Source organism: Gobius niger (assembly GCF_951799975.1).
Source record: "Gobius niger genome assembly, chromosome: 14".
Classification (NCBI taxonomy): Eukaryota; Metazoa; Chordata; class Actinopteri; order Gobiiformes; family Gobiidae; genus Gobius; species Gobius niger.
In genome coordinates this window covers 9,332,419-9,356,857 of record NC_136865.1, presented here as the reverse complement: position 1 = coordinate 9,356,857, position 24,439 = coordinate 9,332,419, and the positions used below count along the sequence as shown (strand labels likewise).

Genomic DNA, 24,439 nt, shown 5'->3' with positions numbered 1-24,439 from the left:
AAACAACTACCAGTACCTAGTTTTCCCAACACAATCATGTGTGCAAGAGAAGTTTCTAACAGACATGTGGCACTTTTATTATTTGTAGCCTGATATTGATGTTTGAAAGATCAAATCAATCATAAATAAGAGTAATTTTCTTTGTAATGTTGGTCTGTGCTTCACGGAGCTCCAGTGGGCGGACACATGAACGCAGTTAAATGGGAAATGGGGGAAATACAGCACATGTATTTATCTATGACTAATGATTTACATCACTATATGGACGGGGAAACATATCCGTTGTTTAGCGCCTCGCCGCTAAAGGCAGCTCAGTGAGACGCTCTGAGCAGATGACCCGCTTTGAGACACGATATGCAACGCACAGAATGAAGCAGTTTTCGAGACAGCCCCGTGACCAGATGTTACTGAATGAAGCTCCGACGCAGTGTTTCGAAGCTTCAGGAAGAGCGATACAAGCTCCAGAGCGCTGAGTTTTTTGGCCATTACTAGGATCCAGTATCCAGTGGAGAGGATGCAAAGATTACAAATACGATTGTCAGAAGATGATAAATGATTGTGACAATGAGATGATTCATTCACACGGCTAAACTCGATCAATGATCAAAGGCATTTTGAAGTGTGTAAAAGTCTGAAGGGATACAGAATTCAAACACAATTAGACCCACTGAGGAGATACTGCATACTTTGTCGCAAAGGAAGATTTTGGTGATTTCCAAACAGCTACCATTGAAAATGTAACTTCATTGCAATCGCAATGATTCTTAAACCCAGCTCTGGAATGTTGTGGGATAAAAATATCAAAGTGCTAATCCCATTGCACTTTAGCGTGTGTAGATGTTCTAATGCATAAGGGCGCTTCTCCGTGGCTGAGGAGATGTTACTGCTGAAATGAATGATTTAACATAATGGTTAGAATCGCGTTGTTAGCCTCTGATCCAAGCGGCCAACTTACAGCTGCAGTGTAGAGACGGCAGCATGTGAACTTTCACTCGCTTTATATATTATACATATGTTTCTCTCAGCTGCTAACATAGGATTTGCATTTTACTTTATTGGCAAGAGGATGCCGTGCATGTTAATTAAAAATAATGGCCCTCTGCTTGTGCTGTGTTGTTGTCGGTCAGAAAATGTCTTGTGGGATTTTCATGTTTATGTGCATATACGCTGCACAATAATCATGTGGGGTCTTTCCCATTGAACTATGTTCTCATTCGAGACACATGGCCATGGGAGAATTCCACATTATTACATTGACTGTCTGATTTATGCACACATGGTAGATGCTGCGAGGCACTGAAGCTGATTGTTGTGTAAGAGAAATGATTACTTCTTCATTTTGCCCGAGGCCACTTACAATGTGTAGCCACTGCCCACTGCCCTTGTATTAGCAGTGTTAATCCGTAATGTGTCCTGTTCTCCATTAAACAGTTTTTGTGCGTGAGTAGATTTTCTAAGGGAAACGCTGCAGGCAAAGCTCAATATTTTTAATTTTCACGTTTTGGTCCAGTTTGCGCTCCAATATTGACTTCCACCTACAAACAAATACATTTAATTTAACATTTTTTAATTAAAGTCACGTAATTCTGAGCCTGTTTCTTTAAGTATTAAGGGGTATTTTCTCTAAATGTATTTTCCTCACTGTTCGACGACATCTGCACCTCCAAACATTCCAGTATTGCAAGATCCTCAACTTTTGTTTCAGGATTTATTTTTTTAATAACTAAAGCTGGGGACACACTAGAGGATTTTGAGCCCGATGTTGAGCCCAATTTGGCTTTCCCTGAGTATGTGGAGGCGTGGCCCGATAAGAGTTTCTCGTACAGACGGCATCTCTGGAATCGCCCATGTGTATGGTCATTTTTGAAGCAGTTGAGGGGGGAAACAAAGAGGAGAAAAATCTATTCCATAATTACTGCTAATGTTAATATGATACTTTATGCTAGCATCATGCTACATGCTAACGCTAGCTATAACTGGCCGTTTTTCGCTGACGGGATTGGGCATAGCATAGGCGGTATGGTTCCAACTCGGTGAAGGCCACGCCCCCTGGTATGACACAATGGCGTCTATAATTTGCGCTTCTCCAGTGCGTGTCAGTGTCAAGTCGGAGCTTCAAAAACCTCAAATCGTAATAAATACGGATCGTATTTACGATTCGCTTGCAATTTGAGTGACGCAACTGTTGGGCAACATCCATTCATTCTGCTCACATCTGCCCAGGGCTGGACCGGCCATGGCTATAGGGCTGGGTAGTGCTGCATGAACTACACTTTTTTCAACACCTATAGCCTACGAAAATATTTGTAGGCCTAAATAAAGTCAGGCCTGGGTACCTTTAAACGATACCAGACTGGTATCGTTTAAAGGTACCCAGGCCTAGTCCTGGCATGGGGAGTTTGGGAGTTTTCCCGGAGGCTGGGGGGAGTTTGGGGAGAGCTGTGAGAGAGCTCTCCCAATGCACTCTTCCAATATGTCACGCTTCAACGGCCCAATCATATAACTGTCCCAAACTTCTTGCAGTCTGATGGGATTCCAGCTCATCCCTGAAGCTCTGCAGCAACTACTTATGAAACCACAAGTCGCTGATAAATCCAGCCTCGGTCATGTTTATTTGTATTCTGAAGGTTCAAACATTAGGTTTGATCACTTGACTCAAACCTGAGTGTTGTTGATTTCTGGAGATTTTTTTGTTTTCAATTCATGCAGTCTTTACACTGCGTTCCAAATTATTATGCAAATTGGATTTTTGTGTCAAAAAGGTAAAATAAAAAGCAATAATAATGAAACTCATGGATGGTATTGTGTCTTGGGGCTCTATGAATCACTGACATTAATCTCAGAGACCTGGGATGAGTAGTTTTCAGGTTAAGCCCAGTTAAGGGAAAAACTACTGAAAAAGGGTGTTCCACTTTATTAAGCAGATCATCATTTTCAAGCAATATGGTAAAGAAAAAGGGTCTGTTTTGTGCCGATAAAGGCACAATATGGACGGTTTCTGCCAGACAAACACATCAGATTAGGAGAACAGATGCTACAAAGCAGCATACAGGTATTTGAAGCTGCTGGTGCCTCTGGAGTCCCCCGAACATCAAGGTGTAAGACCCTCCAGAGGCTGCAGTTGTGCATAAAATCTCATTTGAGTTGATAATTTAGAAAATCTTAGAAAAAGGTTTGTAATGCAGGCTACTAGTTACCATAGACACGCGCTAGCCTCGCACCACTAAACTCTTCAAATATAAGGACTGCATGAATAAAAAATACAAAAATAAATCTCCAGAAATCACCAACACTCATTGAGAAACAAGGTATCTAAAATCCCCCCTAAAACAAATCTTCGAATCAGATGTAAACAAAATCAAGCCTTGCTCTATTCATTCAGATTTCATAGCACCTTTCAACAATTTACAACTGGATATCTCATGTCCCTTTCAGCTTAATATGTGAGGTATTTGAATCAGTTTGTTTACATATCCAAACATTTAGGCAAAAAAAAAAGGAACGAAACAGTTCTTGATGTCAATAACCCACAGCAAACATTTCAAATCGATATCATTTCGAATGTTTCACTTTGAGCGTTGCCTTATGGATTTGATGACACAATTAATTAATGTTTTATTTCCACTCACAAAAGAAAGAAGAGAAAATACAGTTATCTTTTGACATTCAAGCCATCGCAAATCTGTTCACCCTGAGGAGAAGTAAAAGTGAAAGTATAATTTAGCAACTACTCTGCTTCAAGATCCCCGGCGGGCTAATTTAAACCAAATACCAACACAAAACTTGTTGTGTAAGCCTATGAGACTGTCTGGGGAAATAGGCGCAGTAATAATGTTATGCTTTGAAGAGGAACAGATGTACGAAAAGCAAATATGTGTCTAGTAGAAAGAATTGCAATAAACAAACATATAAGGATTTTGTTCTGAAAGGAAAAACACATCTGTTTTTTAGCGCTTCACAAAATCTACCCTGATCGTGAATCGTTTGAGATTAATATGAAAGAAGCTCAAAGACAGACCTTAAAAAATAAATGCGTTGCTTCTGAGTTTTTCGGGCTCGATCTTTCCCCCTGGCACAACAACAGCGTTGCTCAAGACAAAGTTGGTATCTTGCGTACAAACTAACAGCGGGGTGCGCCAGTGCTTTCGCCAGCAGCCTGAGGCCGTCGCTTTGAGAAAAAGGGGCCGGAGCTGAGGCGTGGTGTGCTACAACCAAGCTCTTGCTGCTTCCTCTTGATATAAACATCACACGAAGCCTCACGTTTCTTATTAAAGACCCTGCAACTGATTTTTTTTTATCGCAAACAATGAAAGAGGAATTCACTAGATTAACATGCTAGTGATGGTCCAAACTTATTCCTAGCTGTCCAAACACATTTGTTGCATCCGAATTCGTCCTTATGGACAAATTTCACAAGTTTTATAATTACATGCACAGTGTATTTTCCCCACAAATGTTTGAGTTCACAAAGCACTAAAGGAGGACAAAACAAATTTAGAAATGTAGAAATATAATCAGGTAGTACCTAGAAGTTCTCACAGGACAAACTATTGATCCCACTGTGAGTGAAACACTGGCGATGTCCCAAGAGAGAGAGAGAATATATATTGATGGGTCCCACTCTAGCGCTAAAGAGTGAAAACAAAACACCAGCACCGCCCACGCCCCCCCGCCGCGGAAAATATTCCAGTCTGGTATACTTTTTGTTGGAGGTAAAAGTTTGGGGAGGGACCACTGCTGTGCAAAACACCTGCATGGGAGTATGCCCAGCCCCTGTCCAGACCACTTACTGCACCACATATGAAGCTGAAGATTCCACATAGATCCCCCGTCATCGCGCAAATGTCTAGTCTACAATCTGCGATTAGAAACACAAGATCGGGCCCTGTATGTCCTTCTAATCACTATTTTTTGATGGAATAACACCACATTTTAATACTAGTGAAGTGTAGGGTACCATATATGGTATAGAAAAAAAATTAAGTATCGACATCAGGTAATTATTAAATCTTTAGAGACCAAGTTTATAGATATATTCAAATGAGGTATTGAACCGGCCTATAGACTCTAGCCCAAAACATGCCAAAAACACAACAAAAAAGCGATGAAAATTCATTTAAAAAAGTGACAAAAACATGGCTACTATGCGTCCAAAAAGTTTAGATCAGTTCTGTAGGTCTTAGCTTTCATATGAGGCTCTCCAGTCAAGAAGCTTTTAGAATTGGGTAATGCAGAACTGGAGAAAATTCACTTGGTTAATGTGGGGGTTAAGAGGTTTAAGGAACAGGCCACCGTTTTTTCCATACTGAGATATGTTCTTACCTGAGCTTAGACAAGTTGATGCGTACCTGTCTGGTCTTTGAGCGTGCCCTCAGTCACGCAAAACAACCAAAGATGTTGTTAGCATTTGGCCTCTCCCTGTATGTTCCTATAGCTCCAAACGGGATGAAGTTAGAAGCGACCAAGCTCTTCCATGGGCACAAAGACCAGACAGGTGTGTATAAACTCGATAAAATACTCCCAAAATCTAACCTTTCACTGGAAAAACATAATTGAAACTAACTTACCTTTGAAATTAAAATTCTTTCTTTTTGAGTCTGCAACAATTCCAAGTACCCCCTGCTAAGTGCTTAAGTTACCCAGTGCTACCCAACCAGGAGTCCCCGTACGAAACACTGTTAAAGTACTGGTATCGAAAAAAGAATGTGAGGCAGTGCCCAGCCCTAGTGAAGCGGACTTTTCTGAAACATATGTGACATTGGCTTGGTCTTTATGTACAGATGGTTTGAGTGGTGACAGTTGTTTACTTCTTCTTATGTCACACACTACGCCCACGCACACAAACAAAGTTGACAGTACCTCTTTCCTGTCTTCCCCTGTTGTGGAGCATAATGACCCCCTGGACTGAACGTCTCGCCGTACGATTTCCCCCCTGGGCTGATCCGCTCCGCCGTGCTTTACCTGCTTGACATTTTTCAGGAGTCATGCTTCTTGATGTTTGCTGAAAAGGTCATTATCTACCACCACTGTTGGCTGTCACATTAAATCGCTTCTCCCGACTTAAAAGTGACGAGGGCGGACCACGTGCCCGCCAGTCGTTCGATCACGGCACTTTGGCGCACTAATGGAAATGTCTTGTCTGGATTGGTTTACGGAGAATGTCAGGAAGCAAGTGAAGAAATTGATTTTTTATATGCCCGCGGGACACAACTCATTCTCTTGTCTCTGGCCGGCAGGATTACCATTTTTTTTATATCCGTGAAACGGCCTTCAATTAATCTACTTCACTGATGGAGCTAGTTGTGATCAAGGAATGCAATGAAATGTTTAAAAGGGAAATGAAATACATAAAGGTTGTTGAAGTCATCATTACTGGGTTGTTCACAGTGGAGGACCAACTTCATTTAGTAACTAATGCGCTGGGGAGGTTTAATAAATTCATCAGTAATATATTGAGCGAAATAACCCTGAAAGTGAGTGTGTGTGTTCACTGGGTTCCTCAGTTAATTTGTCAGCGAAAGAAGATCATTTGCAAAGCTGACATTTTGAAGGTTTCATTTTTGTTTTCCCAGTCTCTAGACAACTTTTTCAGAACGATCAAAAACATCTTACGCATAAATTTAGAGGAACTGCTTTTCTTCAATCTAATGAAACGCATGGTCCTTTGTACGAAGACAAATGTACCAATTGTAAGACACAGGGCCGGATCTACGAGGGCACAAGAGGGTGCATGGCAACCTCATTTCGAAATGTTTGCACCCTCAGTTTTAATGGCATCACAGTGTATTTTAAGGGTGAGAAACTCTATTTGCACCCTTTTGAAACTCGTATGCACCCTCAGTCAGTTTGCTCTGGAGCCGGCGCGGGTACGACATGAAAAACATAATGACAGAGAAACAGAGAAACCGCTAAACTCTTAATTAAAAGTTGTAAAGTTCGGTCTTCAAGCAGAACTAAGGCCCCGCCCACACTAAGCAGGGTATCTCGCATACAAACCGGAGATTTCTGTCGATAAAAACGGAGGTTTCTGAAACCTCCAGCCAAAGTGAAGATTTAGGAATCCTCCGGTTACGCGTAGCCTGGTTTTACCATACCCTCGTACTCAGTTCGTTTCACACAAGGCTCTGGATCTTCACAATTGAGCTCCGTTTTCAGGTGGGAGGGGTGAACTCCTTTGAAACGATTGGATCTGATTTTCGCTTGTGTTTGGTCGTGACATATGTAAAGCGCCCGAGTGAGTGAAGCAGCTCAATCATAACTCTTGAGGGCATTCTTTGCACATTCCAAGGCTTCAATTTTAATTTCTGGATATTTGGGAGCCGAGCCAGAACGGATTGAAGAGCTTCCATTACTCTCGTATCCGCCGCCATTGCCAAACTACAACCAGCAAATCCGGCGCAAATGCTTGACCTCACCTCCAACACCCGCCTCCCCCGCTCGCTGAGTTCAGACCCAGACGTACATGTGGGGAAATTATAATGGACCGGAGTTTACGGATGGCTAAGGCCAGGCTAAGTGTGGACATAAGTAACCAGTGTTTTATGTGGCCGAACATCACTGCCAGCGACTATGCTCTTGTGAAACAGCATGGATCAAAACTGTGTTTGTTTTTAACGATTGTTCAGGCGCTTTTTGCTAAAGCTCAAGAGCGGCTTTACGTCGATGCGCACAGGTCGAAGGAGCACTTTACAGTTCGATACAGACAGAAGTTACGGTTCTCGCTGCTGCTGTTGCTGGAGATATTACTATTATTATTATTATTCATCTGACGGCAACATTTGTTGGTCAAGGTATAGGTGTACTCATAATTGTTAGGCAGGCCTGTAAAGCTGTAAACGGTGCATTTGTGAACCCTGTACAGTTGCCAAAAAAAGTTATGAGTGTCCTGCAGAACCTTATGGAGAGATTTGAACAATTAATGTAGTAGTTGGCAACAAATGTGGTTAGGTGTGGGCAGCGTTTTATTTTTTCTAACTGAGACTGTGTGGGCTCAAGTTTTTTTCTAGGCAGAGGAAGGATTTACTAATGCCCTGCTACGTGTGGACTAGGCCTAAGTAACTTTTGCCCCTAAAGGCCACAAGAGCCACTGCAGCTGTCGTGGCATGTCTTTTTTTACTCATTAATTGTCCGTGAGAGTAAATACTACACTGAGAAAAGACAAAGGGACAGGGATATTGTACATTGTGCCACAACCCAATGACACAAAGGAAATGTTTTTTTCCCGCTCAAACTTAGCTGTAAATGGTGCTAGAGCGGCGCTAGCCCACAGTTAGCTTTGCCCGTTAGCCTGTTAGCTTCTTCTGATCGTGATAAACCAAATAACGTTTTGCAAATTGTTCACCAACATAACTGAAATCTATAGACATAATACAGTCAGGACTTACCTGTACCATGCCACAAACCTCAGAAATGCGAGCCAAAAATGATTTGAAAAAAAAAAAAGTGGTTTTCAGGCCAGAAACACCAGGGGGAGATTTAATTCTTTCCCCTATTGACCTGCAGCGTCTCTCCGGTGCAGAGCTTGGTTCAGTCCCGCCTCAGCCTCGCTTTAGTCCCGAGCCTTATATCCCACATACTGGAGAAATTTCCATCTGATTTGCACGACTTTGTCAGAGCGGCACAATGACTGACTCCTGAGTGGCTTCTGCCTCTCTAGACTCAAATGGTCTGGTTCCTGATGAATCTCTAAGGTCCATTCAGTTCAAAGAGCCTTTCAAAATATAGGCTTATTATTCAAGGAGCCAGAATGATAACTTTTACGGAAGTCTCCAATAACTTTCACAATATACTATTAAGGTGCGACCGATATGGATTTTTTGGGGTCCGATACCAATATGAAGTGGGTTGGCATGGCCGATATATAGGCCAATATTTTAAGTCCAGCCTATAGTTTAACATCTATTAGAGGTCGACTGATATAGTTTTTCTAAGGCCAATGCTGATTGTTAGGGATTTTGATATGCATCGCTGATATTTCCTGCCAATATTGTATAGTGTATGATGCTTCTAAATGTGTCTGTGTTTCCTATTACAGCTGCATATGGGGCATAGGGCTGATTTATTCAGGACATTCATGTTTAGTAGGTACTCCAGTGGGAGCTCGTTTGAAAAAAAAAGATCAGTGGATTCCTAAACAGAAAACGGTAAGTCTCGATCTATTATCCAAAATAATATGCAAAAGTCTACAACAAAAAATCTGTAACATAAGTGTACAAACGTGTGACCGATTTTCATCAGGATGTTTCTCTGCTCCCCTGAGGCCTAGATAATTGAGTCTCCATCACTTTCGGTTCCAGAGATATCGGTCGCTGAAAGGCTGATATGGTAAAATATACAAATACCGGTCGAGCCCTTCATATGCACTCTTCCAACTGTCGAGTAGGTAACCATGAATTCTCTTGAGATATTGTGGAAGGATTAATTGGAAAAAATTATATGAAAGATATACAGGCAAACACAATATATGTGAATGACAAAGCATCTCGGACACGGATGGAAGGATTTCGAGGCCAACTTAAGTCTTTTCTGGATACCCCTTATAGTAAGACGGTCATGGAGGTTTTACAAATGTGTGTTCCTTTTTAAATGTGCTTGTTTCTCCTTGTGAACAGTCTAAGCCTGAGTATCTCACCAGGGAAGCTGATAAATGGGATCTTCCTTTGCTTCACCTCCAAAATAAATGTAAACTTGTCAATGCCGTGGGTGGGCATCGAGCTGCTGACCTCTGATCTGCTTTAAATGAGTTGGGCTGAAGCTGCAACGCAATTGATCTTTGTCTTTCACTCCTGCTTTATTATTCAGCTGGTTTTAAATCAATAACACTGGTATGTAAATCAGTCAGGCTTTAGTTTAGTTGTTGTGTGCATTTCAATGCAGCTCCATCTAACAGTGGTCCTCAACCTCTAGCTACTGTGTGAAAGAGTAGTTGGAAAACACATTCAAAATAGGTCTATCGTTAAGAACTTGGACTACCATTTCAATATATCAATTCCCAGGGTTTTTATTACCCATAACAAGTATTTCTTTTTATCAAACAGTCAATCAAATAACACACAATAACAACAATAACAACAATAACAACAATCATTGATAGTCTTCTTAAAAATCAATATGATCTCACACACAACCTACGGAAACTCAGCACAAGCACTAAACATAGTATGCCATCAACATTGGCAGTAGGCAGGCAGCACTATGCAACAGGCGGACATGTCAATCTCCACAAAAACACTCAAAAAACTATAAAAGCTTTATGCTTCCCTTTAGGTTTTAAAAGAGCAGACTCCAAACATCGAATGCACGCGGTCCTTGTGCTTCTGTTTTGTGACCGCCATCATTTCGCCCAACACTAAGCGTCCTCTTATCTTAGGATGCATCCGAATCAAGCAAATTGGTAAGAGGTCTAAGCCCAAATGTGCGTCAGTGTGATAAGAAGAATGATACGAAGCGTCCGAATAGCGTTGTCAGTTATGAAGGAGTTAGAGAAAGGATCCTGTGCTTCCTGTCATACCTCCTTTAGCATAGGGAGGTTCTGGAGGTTCCTCACCAGCAGTTAGGAGCCATGTGCCATCCTATGAGCCACTGCGCCGCCAATCACCCCAACCCATCTCCACCCTCGACTGATTGACAGGCGCACATTTAATTCAATAAATAAATAAAAAGATTCTGCACAAGCCACACTTTATATAAGTGACAAAATACACGTTAGACGCACAGTCACAGTCACACGTCACTGTGTTAAAGGGACATGTTCCAGCAATGTCCCAATAGAATAGTAGAATGAGCCCAGACCTGTTCACCACAACTGCCTCTAAAATCCTGCACAGTCACTCAAAAAGTTGTTGAGTCCGAAGTGCCGTCATGCACAAGCTTAATATGGAACCTGCAGTTACGCCTAAGACCTGAGGTGGCAGCAGTGAGAATAAAATGGCCAACTTGCATCTAGCCCCTTTAAAGAGCCACTTCAGTAAATGGCCTAAATGAAGGCAGTTTGTGCTTTTGTTTTCATTTAGAACAAACTTAAAGCCACATGGCTATTTTGCAGACACTGCGCAGCGAAGGAGCAGTCCTCACTGTGTGTTCATGTGGCATCTATCTCTGAAGATGAACCAAAGGACGGAATGGTGGAATATTTGACCAGAGCATTTTTTTATTTCTGTGATGAAGCTGTAGCTGTGGAAACTAAATCTGAAAGAGCTTTTTATCATCGTCTGTTTACTGTGTGGATTCATATCATTCATTAAAGTCAGTGCTGCAGTAGGAGTGTATTTTGTAATCCAATACTATATGGGTGATGTAGCTTTTATAAAACAGCTGTTGGTGATGTCACTTCCCCTGTAGTTTCCACCGCTGGGTGAGGACAGTCGGATTGTGCAATCGCAGCTGAAGCTCTCGTTCCTAACTGCAGAGGATTCTAACGGTTGACCTTATCACGTGCAAGAGGGTAGGAGCTAGGATCAGGACATAGGATCTATAATTGGAGGAATGCTCCTCTTTCACTGTTTGACCGAGCCATGTTTTCATCTGAGCCGGCAGGTGATTATCATGTAGCCTCTAACACGGCGCTAATTAAGTGGGGTCATATTTATATGGAAAATGAGCCGGAGCGGGCCGGATCAAATTGCTTTGCGGGCTGGTCCTGGCCCGTAATTTGCCCACCTCTGATTAGCATCTTTTTGAAAACATACTCTCTTCCTATGATCCAATCAGATACCTTTGAAACTCTCCTAAAGGAAATTCATGTAACTTTTCTTTCCTCGAAGTCTCCAGCATGATGCATTACTCAGGCCCTAAACCTAATCTAAACCCAATTCTAACCCTAACCCTAAAACCACATCTTGACCCTCAAACAATGTCCTCACTCTGTTGGTTAAAAACGCAAACTGGTCCTCACAAAGTTGTAAGTACAAGTACACACAAATACACACACACACAATCTTTTACTGCTATCTTAGTGAGGACACTCATAGACATAATGTATCACCCAACCCTAACTTTAACCCTGATCTAAACCCAATTCTAGCCCTAACCCTAAAACCACATCTTGACCCTCAAACAGTCCTTCAAATAAGTGAGGACCAGTCACTTTACAAAACTGGTCCTCACAATGTCGTAAGTACAAGAACACACACACACATGCTCACACAGGGTCACGGAAGTTGTTTCTGTGAAATAGAATTGACAGTCAATCTCAAATAACAATCTCCAACTGTTGAGGGCATTCAAGTGGTTTCACGTGGAGTCTGTTTGATAATACGTCGCCACACAGGCAAAGCCAATCTCCGACTGTTGGCAAGATGGAAGATGTGGGTAAGGGCAAATTCAAGGATGAAAAAACAACTTCCATAAGCATCAATGTCACCCCAGCCATCAACACACACACACACACCGATTTTGTTTGCGCGCACAGATGGGAGCATTCAGGCATAACCTAAAAGAGGAGTTGTGTGCATTAGCGAGTCTCCACAACCGGGACTGGAGCTGCGAGGGAGAGACATTCAAATTGTATGAGCCTCGCTGGTATTTATAAAATGCCTGGACAGACCTGGCATGTGGAGCTAGAAGTCAGAGGATGAAACCACGCTTAAGGGGATTTTTTTTAGTTGCAAACTTCTTTTTCTTTTTTTTCCTCCAAAATGCGAACAGTTCAGTAACCCACACTAAGGGCTACAAAACTGCACATTAGGGTTGTTCTTATTTTTTGACTTTTGAAATCTTAGACTTTTGTCGCTACTTTGATGTTTTTTAGTAAAATCAGAATGTGCTCGGTTAAAGGAATAGGCCACCGTTTTTCCAAACTGAGATATTGCTGGTTGCTTTATAATGCCATTTATGCTTCAGCTTTCCGTCTGTCCCTTTACTGTATATTGTCATTAAAGGAACAGGCCACCGTTTTTCCATGCTGAGATATGTTCTTATCTGAGCTTAGACGAGTTGATACGTACCTGTCTGGTCTTTGTTCGTGCCCGTGGAAGAGCGTGGTAGCTTCCAACTTTACCCCTGTTTGGAGCTATAGGAATATGCTGGGAGAGGCTTAATGCTAACAACATCTTTGATTGTTGTGCATGACTGAGCGCACGCACATAGACCAGGTACACATCAACTCGTCTAAGCTCAGGTAAGAACATATCTCAGTATGAATAAAGGGTGGCCTGTTCCTTTAAATTAAAATCATATAATCGACAAACAAAAGGAGCTATCACATACCTGATGTGCTGTGACAGTGGTTTGAGCTCTTACATGATAGCTAGAGAAAAAAAAAGAGAATAAAAATAGAAATATTAATGTTATTTGCTACACAAGGGGAGAAAAAAAAAAAGACTAAATATTGTGTGTAATAACAGAAATGTAAACATGTACACATTTGAAATGTAAAACCACACAATAAAGTTATAAAAAAAATAATAAAAAAAATCATACTATACTTTTGTGGCTTATGAGAGCAAATGGTACACAGTTAATTTAGCAGCTAACCTACTAGCTGCTAATGCTAACGTTAATGTGCGTTTTAAAGCCCAGAGAAGCCCAGATTAATGAGGCCTATGGCTGAGCATGTTGAATGAATCTGAATATTTACAGATTAAAGACGACACACAGAGCATAATACGCGGCCACAATGTGAAGCCAATTCCTCAAAGATGAGCCCTGACAGGTGGTCGATGAACTAGCTCATATCACTTTCCACCAAAAAAATCTTCCAATCATCTTCTGACGGTAAGTTGATGTTTCCATAATCAAGAACGGAGATTTTCCTTCTGATCACTGGTTTGGAACATTTTATCCTCGGAATGAGAAATGATCCTGTTCCTACATACACACCAATCATTTTTAACTCTTGTTTCCCTCCAAAAGGGGGCGTGGCTCAGAGAAAGTTCCCAGATGTTGCTCCCAGCTCTGATATGGATGATCTTCTGACAAGTCCTTCCATCACAGTACTCTTTAGTACTGTGATGGAAGGTACCCATGATTTTGTCACGAAATTAGCATAATATAAACAAAAAAATGACATTGGAATAAGAACCGCCCTACTTCTTTGATTGGAAGCACATTGTTAGGTTCATTGTATTGCCTGGGCAATAGTGACTAATCTCTCAGAAGGTTCTCCTTGATCGAGTCGTGTGAGCATGTTCTTAAGATTCATGAACCGTGCTGGGCTTTATCGCCCGGTCCTTTATATACTGTAGCTGGGGGTTTTGAAAGGAACATCCCGTGAGCTGCTTCAGGGGCTTATAGGATTGGGAAGATTGCTCAATATGTAGTACAAGCTTCATCTGACGGTGGCCGCAAAAGCAATTTAAATTGTGTTTCTGTGTGTCCAATTACACATCACAAAGACAGCTCTTGTTAGCGGCTAGATCGGGTCAACAGCCCCAAGAAGCTAGATGTAAATATTGTATGAAAAATGGGTCATATTTTTTTCCCTCTGTTATTATTCATGTTGACAGTAAATTTTTCATTGGCATAATTTGACTTGTCCTGGATTTGGGAACATACTGTGCTTTGTTGGGTGTTAAAATACATTAGGACACCTTTGTGAAAAGAAAATTAAGCAGTTTTAAATAGATACATAAACACAACATATACATAAATACAAATACACCTTGATTGCTAATCTTACATTATTCAAAGTTTTCCTTGACTTGGTTTTCGATTTGACATGAGTTTCAAAATGGCTTCCTGGTTGCAGAGGTAGAAGCATTGAGGAATTTTCAATAAGGAAACATTGTAATGCGATAAAATCTTCCATTTCATAATGTCCGCCTTGAAACCAGATGAAGACCACCCCACAAATACTATAACGAAACAAAACCATGAAACAGAAATCCCATGTTTAGTCCTTTTTGACTCATGGAGTAAACTGAGTTGATATTTTTTTCCCCCTGGGATGTGAAAGGCCAGTCGCTCCCTGACTGGCCAGTCTCCGACATGAGAAGCTAATGATAAGTGGAGCTACAACCATGACATCACATCCACAAGATAACGCCACCTTAAACTAATCCAAACCTTAAGGATAGTGAAGTTTTACAAACAAACCCTACACTTACCTTAGCCCTAACCCTTAGGATAGTGGCGTTTACAAAAGGTGTTTTTCAGGCGTGAGCACGAATCTGACCAATCAGGGAGTCAATATGCAAAACGTGGCCTTTTCCCATCCTTGGAAAAGAATTACACGCCGCCTGACCAAAAACAAAACAAAAGAAACAAAGAAAAAGGTCACGTGCTGTAATATTTTGTGCGACTGCCTTTAGCTTTGAAAACAGCACACATTCGCTGTGGCATTGTTTCAACAAGCTTCTGCGATGTCACAAAGATCTAGTGTTGCATTCTTTATTCACCAAGGTCTTCAATGGAGTTAAGATCTGCACTCTGCGGTGGCCGATCCATGTGTGAAAATGATGTTTCATGCTCCCTGATCCACTCTTACACAATGTGAGCCTGATGAATCCCAGCATTGTCATCTTCCATCAAAGGAATGACTTAAGGCGAGACACGGCAGGTGAAAGTATTGATTTTTCACGTAGTGGTCGAAGTGGAGATTTTTATCTATTTTCCTCCCTTTACATCTTAGTTTTCATGTCAGATATAAAAATGACAAAACTCACCCCGCATGATGTTTATTTTATGATGTTTTGTCCGCCTGCGAGGCGGGGGCGACCCGGAAGTAGCTGCTGCGCCGCCTAGAAAGTCAGTTTTTCAAGCGGGTATTCATTCATAAATATTGACAGATTTTACGTCCACGTGTCCTGCTAAGGGTCCCCGTGATGGCGCTTTCACCCAAATATGGTATTTTTCCTCCTACGAGACGCTGGTGCGGAAAAGTCGGAGAACGGGCCGCGCATGCGCACTCGCTACAAAACTTCAGGGCTGGTTTTCTCTGAATGAGACAAAGCCGCACACAGGCAGCGAGCCCTTATAATAGCTCCCACAGACTCCAAACTTTCCAGTCTGAGACCTAACAATATTTTGAAGGTTTTTTCAGAGGGATTTTTTAATATCTAGTTCCTAGCCTGATTTATTCAACTTAGAAACCAAAAAAACAGGCGGAATTTGAGTTTTTACAGATTTTTTCACTGATGATCAGTTTATTGAAAAACTAAACAATATATCCAAAATCCCCTCTGAAAAAATCTTAGTTACTAATATGTCAATAAAATAAAACCATAAATTTTAATCTGGCTCAATTCATTATTTTGATTTTGTTGCCAAAAATATAGGCAATTTTGGCAATTTTAATGCTCAGAATGCCTTATTTTTATGTGAAAACATAAAATGACAGAAAAAATGCAACAAATTTTTTTCTCATATTTATATCTGTAATGTTCAGCAAAAGCTTTAAATTGATATCTCTACCTTTATTTTTTTTCCGCTATTCACCTGCAGTGTCTCGCCTTAAAGCCTTTAAACTCAGGTTAGTCATCGTTTTAAGCCAGGTTTACTGCTCCTGTTCCAAATGATTTTTTTCTGTTTTGGGGCACACAATTCTGTATTCCTCCTACATTTTGATATGCAGATGCACTGTGAGGTTATGGTGTTGTTATGGTTGACTCCTCTTTTGCTGTCTGTAAGCTGCTAAACTTATATAGAAAGTCAAACATGTGAACAATCGACCTGTGCGACCTTTGTGAGAGCAAGAAAAGTATTGATGCCACACATTCTTCCATCTGTTGCAGTTCGAGAATGGAGGAAATTGGCTCGACTTCAAAGACAACCATTGATAGATGCAAAAAAAACAACTCCTCGATATCAAAACTAGACTCCTACCAAGATTCTGAATCCAAGAGAGTGTACCTGATTTCCTCTCGTCCGCAGCGGAGGCCGTGCTACAGATGTTTGCATCCTGAGTTGATGCACTCTGACAGGCATGTTAATGGCTTTGGCTCAGTCCGCCAGCTCCTGTCTACGCCTCCAAACCTGTCGCTGTCAGATCCTCACGCGGCGCTCGACCAATCACTGCGCTCAACCTTTAAGCACTACGTCTCTCCAACCGGTAATCCATCTTGCTTCGTCTCTCTGTAAACCCCTCCACCCACTTCTATCTAATCTGGTGTACGCCGGCTTCGGCCAATTATACTCTCCATCTTGAACTTAATGAAAGTAGCGGGTCCAGTGGTAAACAGGCAACGCATGAATTATTTGTGAGACAGTGGTCAGAGATTGCTGCTGGCGCGGGTGGCTGATAGGAGTCCTGGCATTGGTTTAAATTATTGAACCAAGAACTTCCAGGCCATTTAGATCATACGCTGCATGTGCCATAGGTTAACAGTTGGAGTGATGTAAAGAGAGAAAACAGAGACTAGAAATCGGCAAGTGATATTTGATGAACATTTGTAGACATGAACGAAGAGCTGGTTGACCTTAAAGGGTGGGTATGATGCTCAATCAACTTTTTAGAGATGTGTACCATTATACAATGTAGTTAATATCTGTAGTTGTGTTTCGACCTTCTCGCGCATCTTTGAGTAATCTTCGAATCGATCAAAAGGCTCCTCCTGAGGTTCCTACATATCGGGGAAATGCTTTACTCGCCTCTCGATCTCTTGCTAAGCTCAATCCTTTCATTGTGGTGTAAAAACACTCGGCTTCACTGCAGCCACTCGGGCCAAATAGTCTATTGTTTTTTTTATATTCATTGAAACAGCTGCACAGCAAATGGGAGGTGGGCGAGCGAGGGGCTTACGGGGGCATTGCTTGAAAATCAGTAAGTAAAACTGCTGGATATTATGTTTCAGCTTTTCTTTAGCACAACATTGCATTCTCCGAACAAGGGCTTGATCATTACCAAATGCCTGGGAAAAGCATAATATCCCTAAGACGAATCTGTCTATTTAAGTCTGCGTCAGAGCTTTAGTGATCGAAAAGCACTGCAAGTGGTTGCAGTTGAAGGGGACGTGGTCTCACCGAGGGCGAAGGAAGTATGTTTTGGGAAACACACATTTTCACTCTTTTTAGCAGTTTTCTCGCAGAATCTAAACGTCTTTATCACACATAAATAAAGTCAAGTATAAATTGGGTCCATATGATTTTTTTTTTCACAGCAGATTATTCAGTAGAAGCAAAAAAAACGCAGTCATAGCTAGCCTTAGCATGTAGCATGATGCTAACATGAAGCGTCATGTTAGCAGTCTCTGTTATTTATGAGCTCTTTTTCTTTATTGAGTTGAAAACTATATTGATAGTTCGGCATTTGTTAAAGTAGTTTTGGAGCAATTATAGACAGTTTAGATTTTTCTCCTCTTTGTTTTCCATATATGGGCAATTCCAGAGATACAGAGATGTCTATACAGGCATCTTAAAGTGAAAAGTGCCTGTAAAATTGCAGAATGAGGAGAGAGACAGATTTATTTCAAAAGTAAACCATCAAGTCCCCTCCTGATTGTACCTGAAAGCCATTCCTAGTTTCCAAAATGAGGGGAGAGACAGACCGAATTTCCCGAAGTAAGCGCCCAAGCTCCCCTCCTGATTGGATCTGACAGACCGGTTCATCGGAAAGCTCGCCTCATTGGTCAAAGTAATGGCACCGGGAATTCCAATTAGTAAGGGAGGGACAAATATATCATTATGTATTATTCCTTGTGTTATGTCAAATACGCAATCAATTATACACAATCTAAAGAACTTACAGACTGTCACTTCAAGCTCAATTAAAGCCGTGTGACGTGGTTAATGCGTTTGCGTCTGGGTTTGAAATCTCAACCTCATCAAAACAGCAAAAGAGAGCGAGACTGAATCCCACAGGCGACAGTGTGGATCTGAGCTCACAAGCGTCAGAACCTCTGAATTAAAATAGTGCGAGCCAACAATCACTGTTGGACGCCTGAAACTGACGAACTGGAGATCTGAGCATTCGTCTGTATCCTAAATGCTTGATAACTCAGGGTGTTTGACATGTCATTCTACTCAGCAAGGTGAACTTAGGTCTAGTAAAAAAAAAAGCAAAACAACGCATATATTCTCAAGTAGTTCCAAGCGGGCACGGGCAACCTACGGCCGAGACCTTTTTGGAGCTTAACGCAGCGAATCCTGAGGGCCCCATTGTGTTTATAGACCAATAAGACGGCAGCCGTTGAACATAAAGTTGGATTTACTGCACGTATATAAGGATCTTCTACACGGTTGGCAGTCCACACAGTGCTGGTAATGATCCTGCCGTGGGCGCCCTCAGCCCGACCTGAACGAATATTTTCACGGATGATATTGCTGAGAGAGGAGGAAAGGCTTCGAAACTTTACTTTTACCAGTTTTGTGATAAGTCCAGTCTGTAGGAGCCACTAGAGTTGAGATGCTGTGGCATGATATGGCCCTATAGTTTTGTACCTGCACATACACGAGTGCATTTCTCCCGTCTTGGGCTGGATCGGAGGACTAAGCTTTGGAGATGGGAGCGAGTCTGCTTACTAAATTCAACAACCTATCCTTGTAAAGGCCCCGGTATCCAGTGTTTGAATTATACATGAAACAACAATAAAAGCCCCCCAAAATACCACACAGAAAAGCGGTACAATGTTTTTGAAATGCATTATTCAGTTCGGCAGATGTTTCTGTACAGATCCGGTTAGGTAAGGTGGAAAGTGAATATGCTTTTTGAAGCATTCCTGACGCTCCCATCTCTGACACACGTTCTCAAGGACTACCATCACACGAATTCAAGGCTAAATGGAACGAATAAGTCCAAGAAGCTTAATGAGCAGTATTTTCAACACTTCTGGATGAAAAAGTATTTCGACAAGGCAAACAACACAAGACAAATATGCATCACTCCGACCTTCGACCAATCACATTTTCTCCAGTTCAACACTGAAATATAAAAGCTTCTTGACAGGAGCTTACTGTACAGCCTACAGGTCAGTGTAAGGCCTACAAAACTGATCGAAAATTGGATCGCTTTGTTGCCATGTTGTCAGCGCTTTTTCGTCTCGTTTTTGTCACAGTTTTGATTTGGGTAAAGCTAAACTGCAGAAAATGTGCTCGCTTCAGATGGAGGGGGTTAAGAGGGTAAAAGCTGAAATGATCAGAACAAGTCCATTGCTCTTCCTGTTCCTGGTGTCAAGTGTTTACAAAAGAGTTGACACCAGAAGACTCTGGTTTATATCACACTTTCCTGGACAAAATGAAGTCCGAGCCATCAGTCATTAACTCTTCATACGGCAAGTGACTATTCTTGGTCATTTCTGCACAGTTTACACATGGCCTCCCTGCTGCACATCAGTATAAGGTAAAGAAGCATGTAGTCCTCACTCAGCCAATCAGAAAAAATCACCCTACATCACAGATCCCACAACTGTGGCATTTGACCAATCAGCAGAGAGGGGTCACGCTCTAAACTTCCTGAAAAAAGTCTGAAAAAGACCCAAGTCTGGCTAAATTCATGGTACATTTCTTTACATAACTTGAAAACTAACCATGGGAAGTTGATTTTATTGGTGAATAATTGTGATGATATATGTATTGGTTTTGGAGGACGTGGTGAAAGAAGTGAAATTACAGCATGAAAAAGGCAGGCACCATATTTGATCATACGCCCTGTTCACTGAAACCTAAAGGCAATTATTTTTGTCCATATTTGGACATGCACCTATTATTATCCAAAGGTTTTATTTTTAGTCAAATTTTTAGGCAAACAATATTGGAGGTGACTGACTCCGCCCACTGCACGTAAAGCACAATCACATTACAAAAACTCTTGCCTATGTCAGTTGTGATCATTCAAACATCAGTATCACAAAACACAATGTCTCCTGAATACCAGCCCGGGACCTGAAAGTACTTTTTGTATATTTTATACATAAACCTTTGTATTTTTTTTTTTACCCCTTAAGGCACCATACGGAGTTTAGAAATGTTAAAATTATGTATTTTCCTCCCCCTACATGTTCCAGCCATGTCCTAATGTGTAGAATGAGCCCAGTCCTGCTCACCACAACTGTCTCTAAAATCCTGCACTGTCACTCAAAAACCGAACTGCCATCGTGCACAAGCTTAATATAGAAGGTGCAGTTACACTGATGACCTGAGGTGGCAGTAGTGAGTATAAAATGGCCAACTTGTATCTAGCCCCTTTTAAGGGCAATGAACTAAATACGGTAGCTTGGTTTACAGTGTTTTTTTTTTTTTTTTTTTTTTTACCAGTTTAGGGCAAGGAGCCAAATATGTCAACTTCGCTCACATTGAAACATCAGAAATAAACTTGTGTTTTGTCCCCCAATAACACTCTTAAGTTGAAATTATTATTTCAAAGTATTTAAATCGGTGCCCTATAAAGGGTTAAAACAAGTGTGATCATAGTGGATACGATACCAGTACTTCAAGGATACTTGGTTTAAGGGAAAATGATAGTAATAAAAAATAAGCAAAAATGAGGGGAAAAAATGGGGAAAAAATCGGGGCAAATCATAGGCAAAATAAATTTAAATAAATTGGGGAAAATGGGGCAAACATTGGGGAGGAGTCATTTATTTAACAATCATTGAGCTCAATGATGTTCCTGGACCAACAGAATCAACATTTTGATCCAAAGATCTATGATTTTTTTCCCCGTACCAGTAGAACTTAAAGTTTTTTTCCAATACCACCCAGCTCTATGCGTGACTGAAGCTTAACAAACATGACCTCAGCCTTGATATTTCATACGTTTTCGAAATGTGAACAGGCCTCGAGTGCCTTCTGAGGGAGTAGCACTTGAAAATGTTGATGACAGTTTTGCGTTCTCTCAGCGACACAGCACCATTCAGGAATGAGCAGATCAGAGCGCTTTAGCAGTGGAAGAAGAAACAACCGGCATGAACAGGATCACTCAAACCTGCACGAGAAATTCTTCTTCAGGTGAAAAAAAAGCTTCATTTTGCATCGTATGTCTCCGAGAAGGTGTTTCAGAAGCCATTGTGAGAACGTCGTATTATTGGAGAACTAATCACGAAGAGGCAACATTATTGATTCGTCATCCAAGCTTACTGCCCGTCTGTGAAACAGGCTTGACTAAGTAAACCATTGTGCCACAATTAAAGAAAGCAGTTACAACACTATTGCAATATGGCAAATTGCCCTTTTCAGTATTTCATCACAACGAGCACGCACATCACAGTTGGAGAACAACAGTATGTAGCCTCCAGAGCCATTAGAGCTCATTCCATAGAAAATCGAAGCGCGAGCCGTGTGCCTGCCCGTGTCCAATAGCGTCTTAAATGCCCCGTATGGTTCTGGTGTGTATTGTGTTCCAGGGACGCTCGAGCTTTAAAGGGAGTCTAGCTCAGCGGGGAGTGTCCCTCAAGTGCACGTATGGGCCGTTATCCGGGAGGAGACACATATACGGAGGGGGGAGATGTCCACCGAATAAAGTTTGCACAAATGAATGGGGAGCAAAGCGAGCGTGAAACCAGAACGAAAGGCGTTTCAGATAATGGAATGATGGGATTATGGGGTGGGGGTATTATATTATTTTCATGTAGGAAGCAACAAAATCCACAATGTGGGAAATCCATGCCGAGAGGTTCTTCATCTGGACTATAACCAAGTGACGATGCTTATATCCTTCCTGAGTCTGAATGTTTGGATGGCATCGGAAACCAAGGCAAAGGTAGTTGTACTGTTTGTGGATTAAAGATGTAATACACAGCCATTTTTTTTTTGCCCAGATGAACTTAATATCAGTACTAGTGCCTTTAGAATAAAACTAAAATAATAAATAGATGATAAAATAACACGGCATGCATCGACTAAAGCTTACTTACAAGAACTCCAATCCTGCATATCCTTTTGTCACTACCTTATCATTGTGTCCACAGGCAAGACACTTAACGCACCTACGTGCCAACATGCCAGTCAATCTGGTGACTGAGAAGATGTTTAGCAAAGCAGAACGAATAAAAGACAACTCCAAAGTTTGAGAAGACGAGTTTCAGCAGGTTTAAGGGAACTAAACTTTCACCGCCCAAACCACAATCAGAAAAAGCGATCCATCCAGCAACTTGTCTCACACCTTTGCCAAAACTAACAACCCCACGACTTTCAGATTCTCACCTGACCACTCCGTACATGACCAGGACGTTCCCCAGCAGCCCCACCACGCAGATGACCGAGTAGAGCGCGGTGATGGAGATGGCGATCACCATGCCCCCGGCGCTGCGCGCAACGGGGGCCGCGCCGCGCTCGGCTCCGGAGCCGTTACGCAGCAGCGCGTCCTCGGACAGCTCCCCGTCGTCCGGGAACGTGGTGTTGAAGGGGATCACCGAGTAGAGGTCCGAGTAGGAGAGGGGGGCTCCGGCCACCGTGTACGCCTCCATGCCTGTTGGAGACGCCGAAACCAGTCCGCGTTAGGAAGAAAGAAAGAAAAAAAGAAAACTCGTGAGAAAGTAGCTTCAAAGCAGATAAAGCATTTCCAAAGGTGCGGATGAGAAAAGCAGGGATGTCGTGTGTGCGTCCAAGGGGGAACAGTTGGTGGGCACGCGTCCTCAGCAGCAGCAGCAGCTCGCGCTCTGTGCCTGTGTTGCTCTAGCGGCTGTGTGTGCACTCGCGCGCTCTTATAGCCGCCGCGCGCATCCCCGACGTCAAGGCTGGCGCACACACACACCGGGCGCGGACAGACGGTGGGAGCTGTGAGGAGCAGCCGAGGCACATCTGACTCCTGAAACCCCGCTTTACCCTCTCTGGGCTACATCACTCGGGTCACTTTGGGTTCGGAGTGACGTGCCATCAGTTTATCACTCATGATTTATGTATAGGTTTTTTGGGCTCATTATGAATCATCAAGGTAATGCTAGATCACAATGAGGTGCACTGAGCTGTGTGACGCTGCAATGAGGTGTGAGTTTAATTTACTCTGCAAGGTCAGGCAGTTGGTGATCACCCATTTGGAAAGAGTCTATGGCGGTCGTTTATGAAGATGGGTGCTAAATAGCAGGTGCAAGCTGAAAAGTAAAACGATTTTCGAGGGCGTGCTGCACCCAATTTGTCATTTGCCAGTATTACTGTGTTAAAGGAACAGGCCACCGTTTTTACATGCTGAGATATGTTCTTACCTGACCTTAGACGAGTTGATGCGTATGTGAATATTGCGTGCGCCCCGCAGACTATAAAAGGGGTTCAGTTTCCTTACTCCGCCCCACCCACCTCTGACCCCTGACGTCACGCGCTGCGAGCCGGTGTCATGGCGGCACTACAGCTGTCCACTCTACTGCGACTAGGCGCACTGTCGCTGTTTGTAAAAGCGTCAAGCTCAGCGATGTCATAGTGTTGCGAGTATCGGGTGAGTAGGGCTAGTATCCTGTGAACGTTCACTGATTTGCGTGTGGCTAATGCGGGTTTGTTTATAGCTTCTGGGTGGCTCGGCGTGAGGGCTTGTGTTGGTGCGGGGGCGCGCCATGACCTCGGTATGTCGCTAAATCTGCCTGGTTATGATTATTATCTTTAACATGTACAAAATGCAGTTGTTTACAAGTAGTCTGTG

General features: G+C 42.2%; 1 protein-coding gene across 1 annotated transcript in view; it reads right to left on the bottom strand.

The window, feature by feature from the left end:
- Positions 1-23,496, bottom strand: part of oprd1a (opioid receptor, delta 1a) — a 29,253-nt gene extending 5,757 nt beyond the window's left edge. Inside the window, exon 1 of the mRNA XM_079571309.1 lies at positions 23,014-23,496. Within this exon, the coding sequence (XP_079427435.1) occupies positions 23,014-23,276 (263 nt within the window). The 5' untranslated portion in view covers positions 23,277-23,496. The remainder of the gene's footprint in view (positions 1-23,013) is intronic.
- Positions 23,497-24,439: the final 943 nt, after the last annotated feature.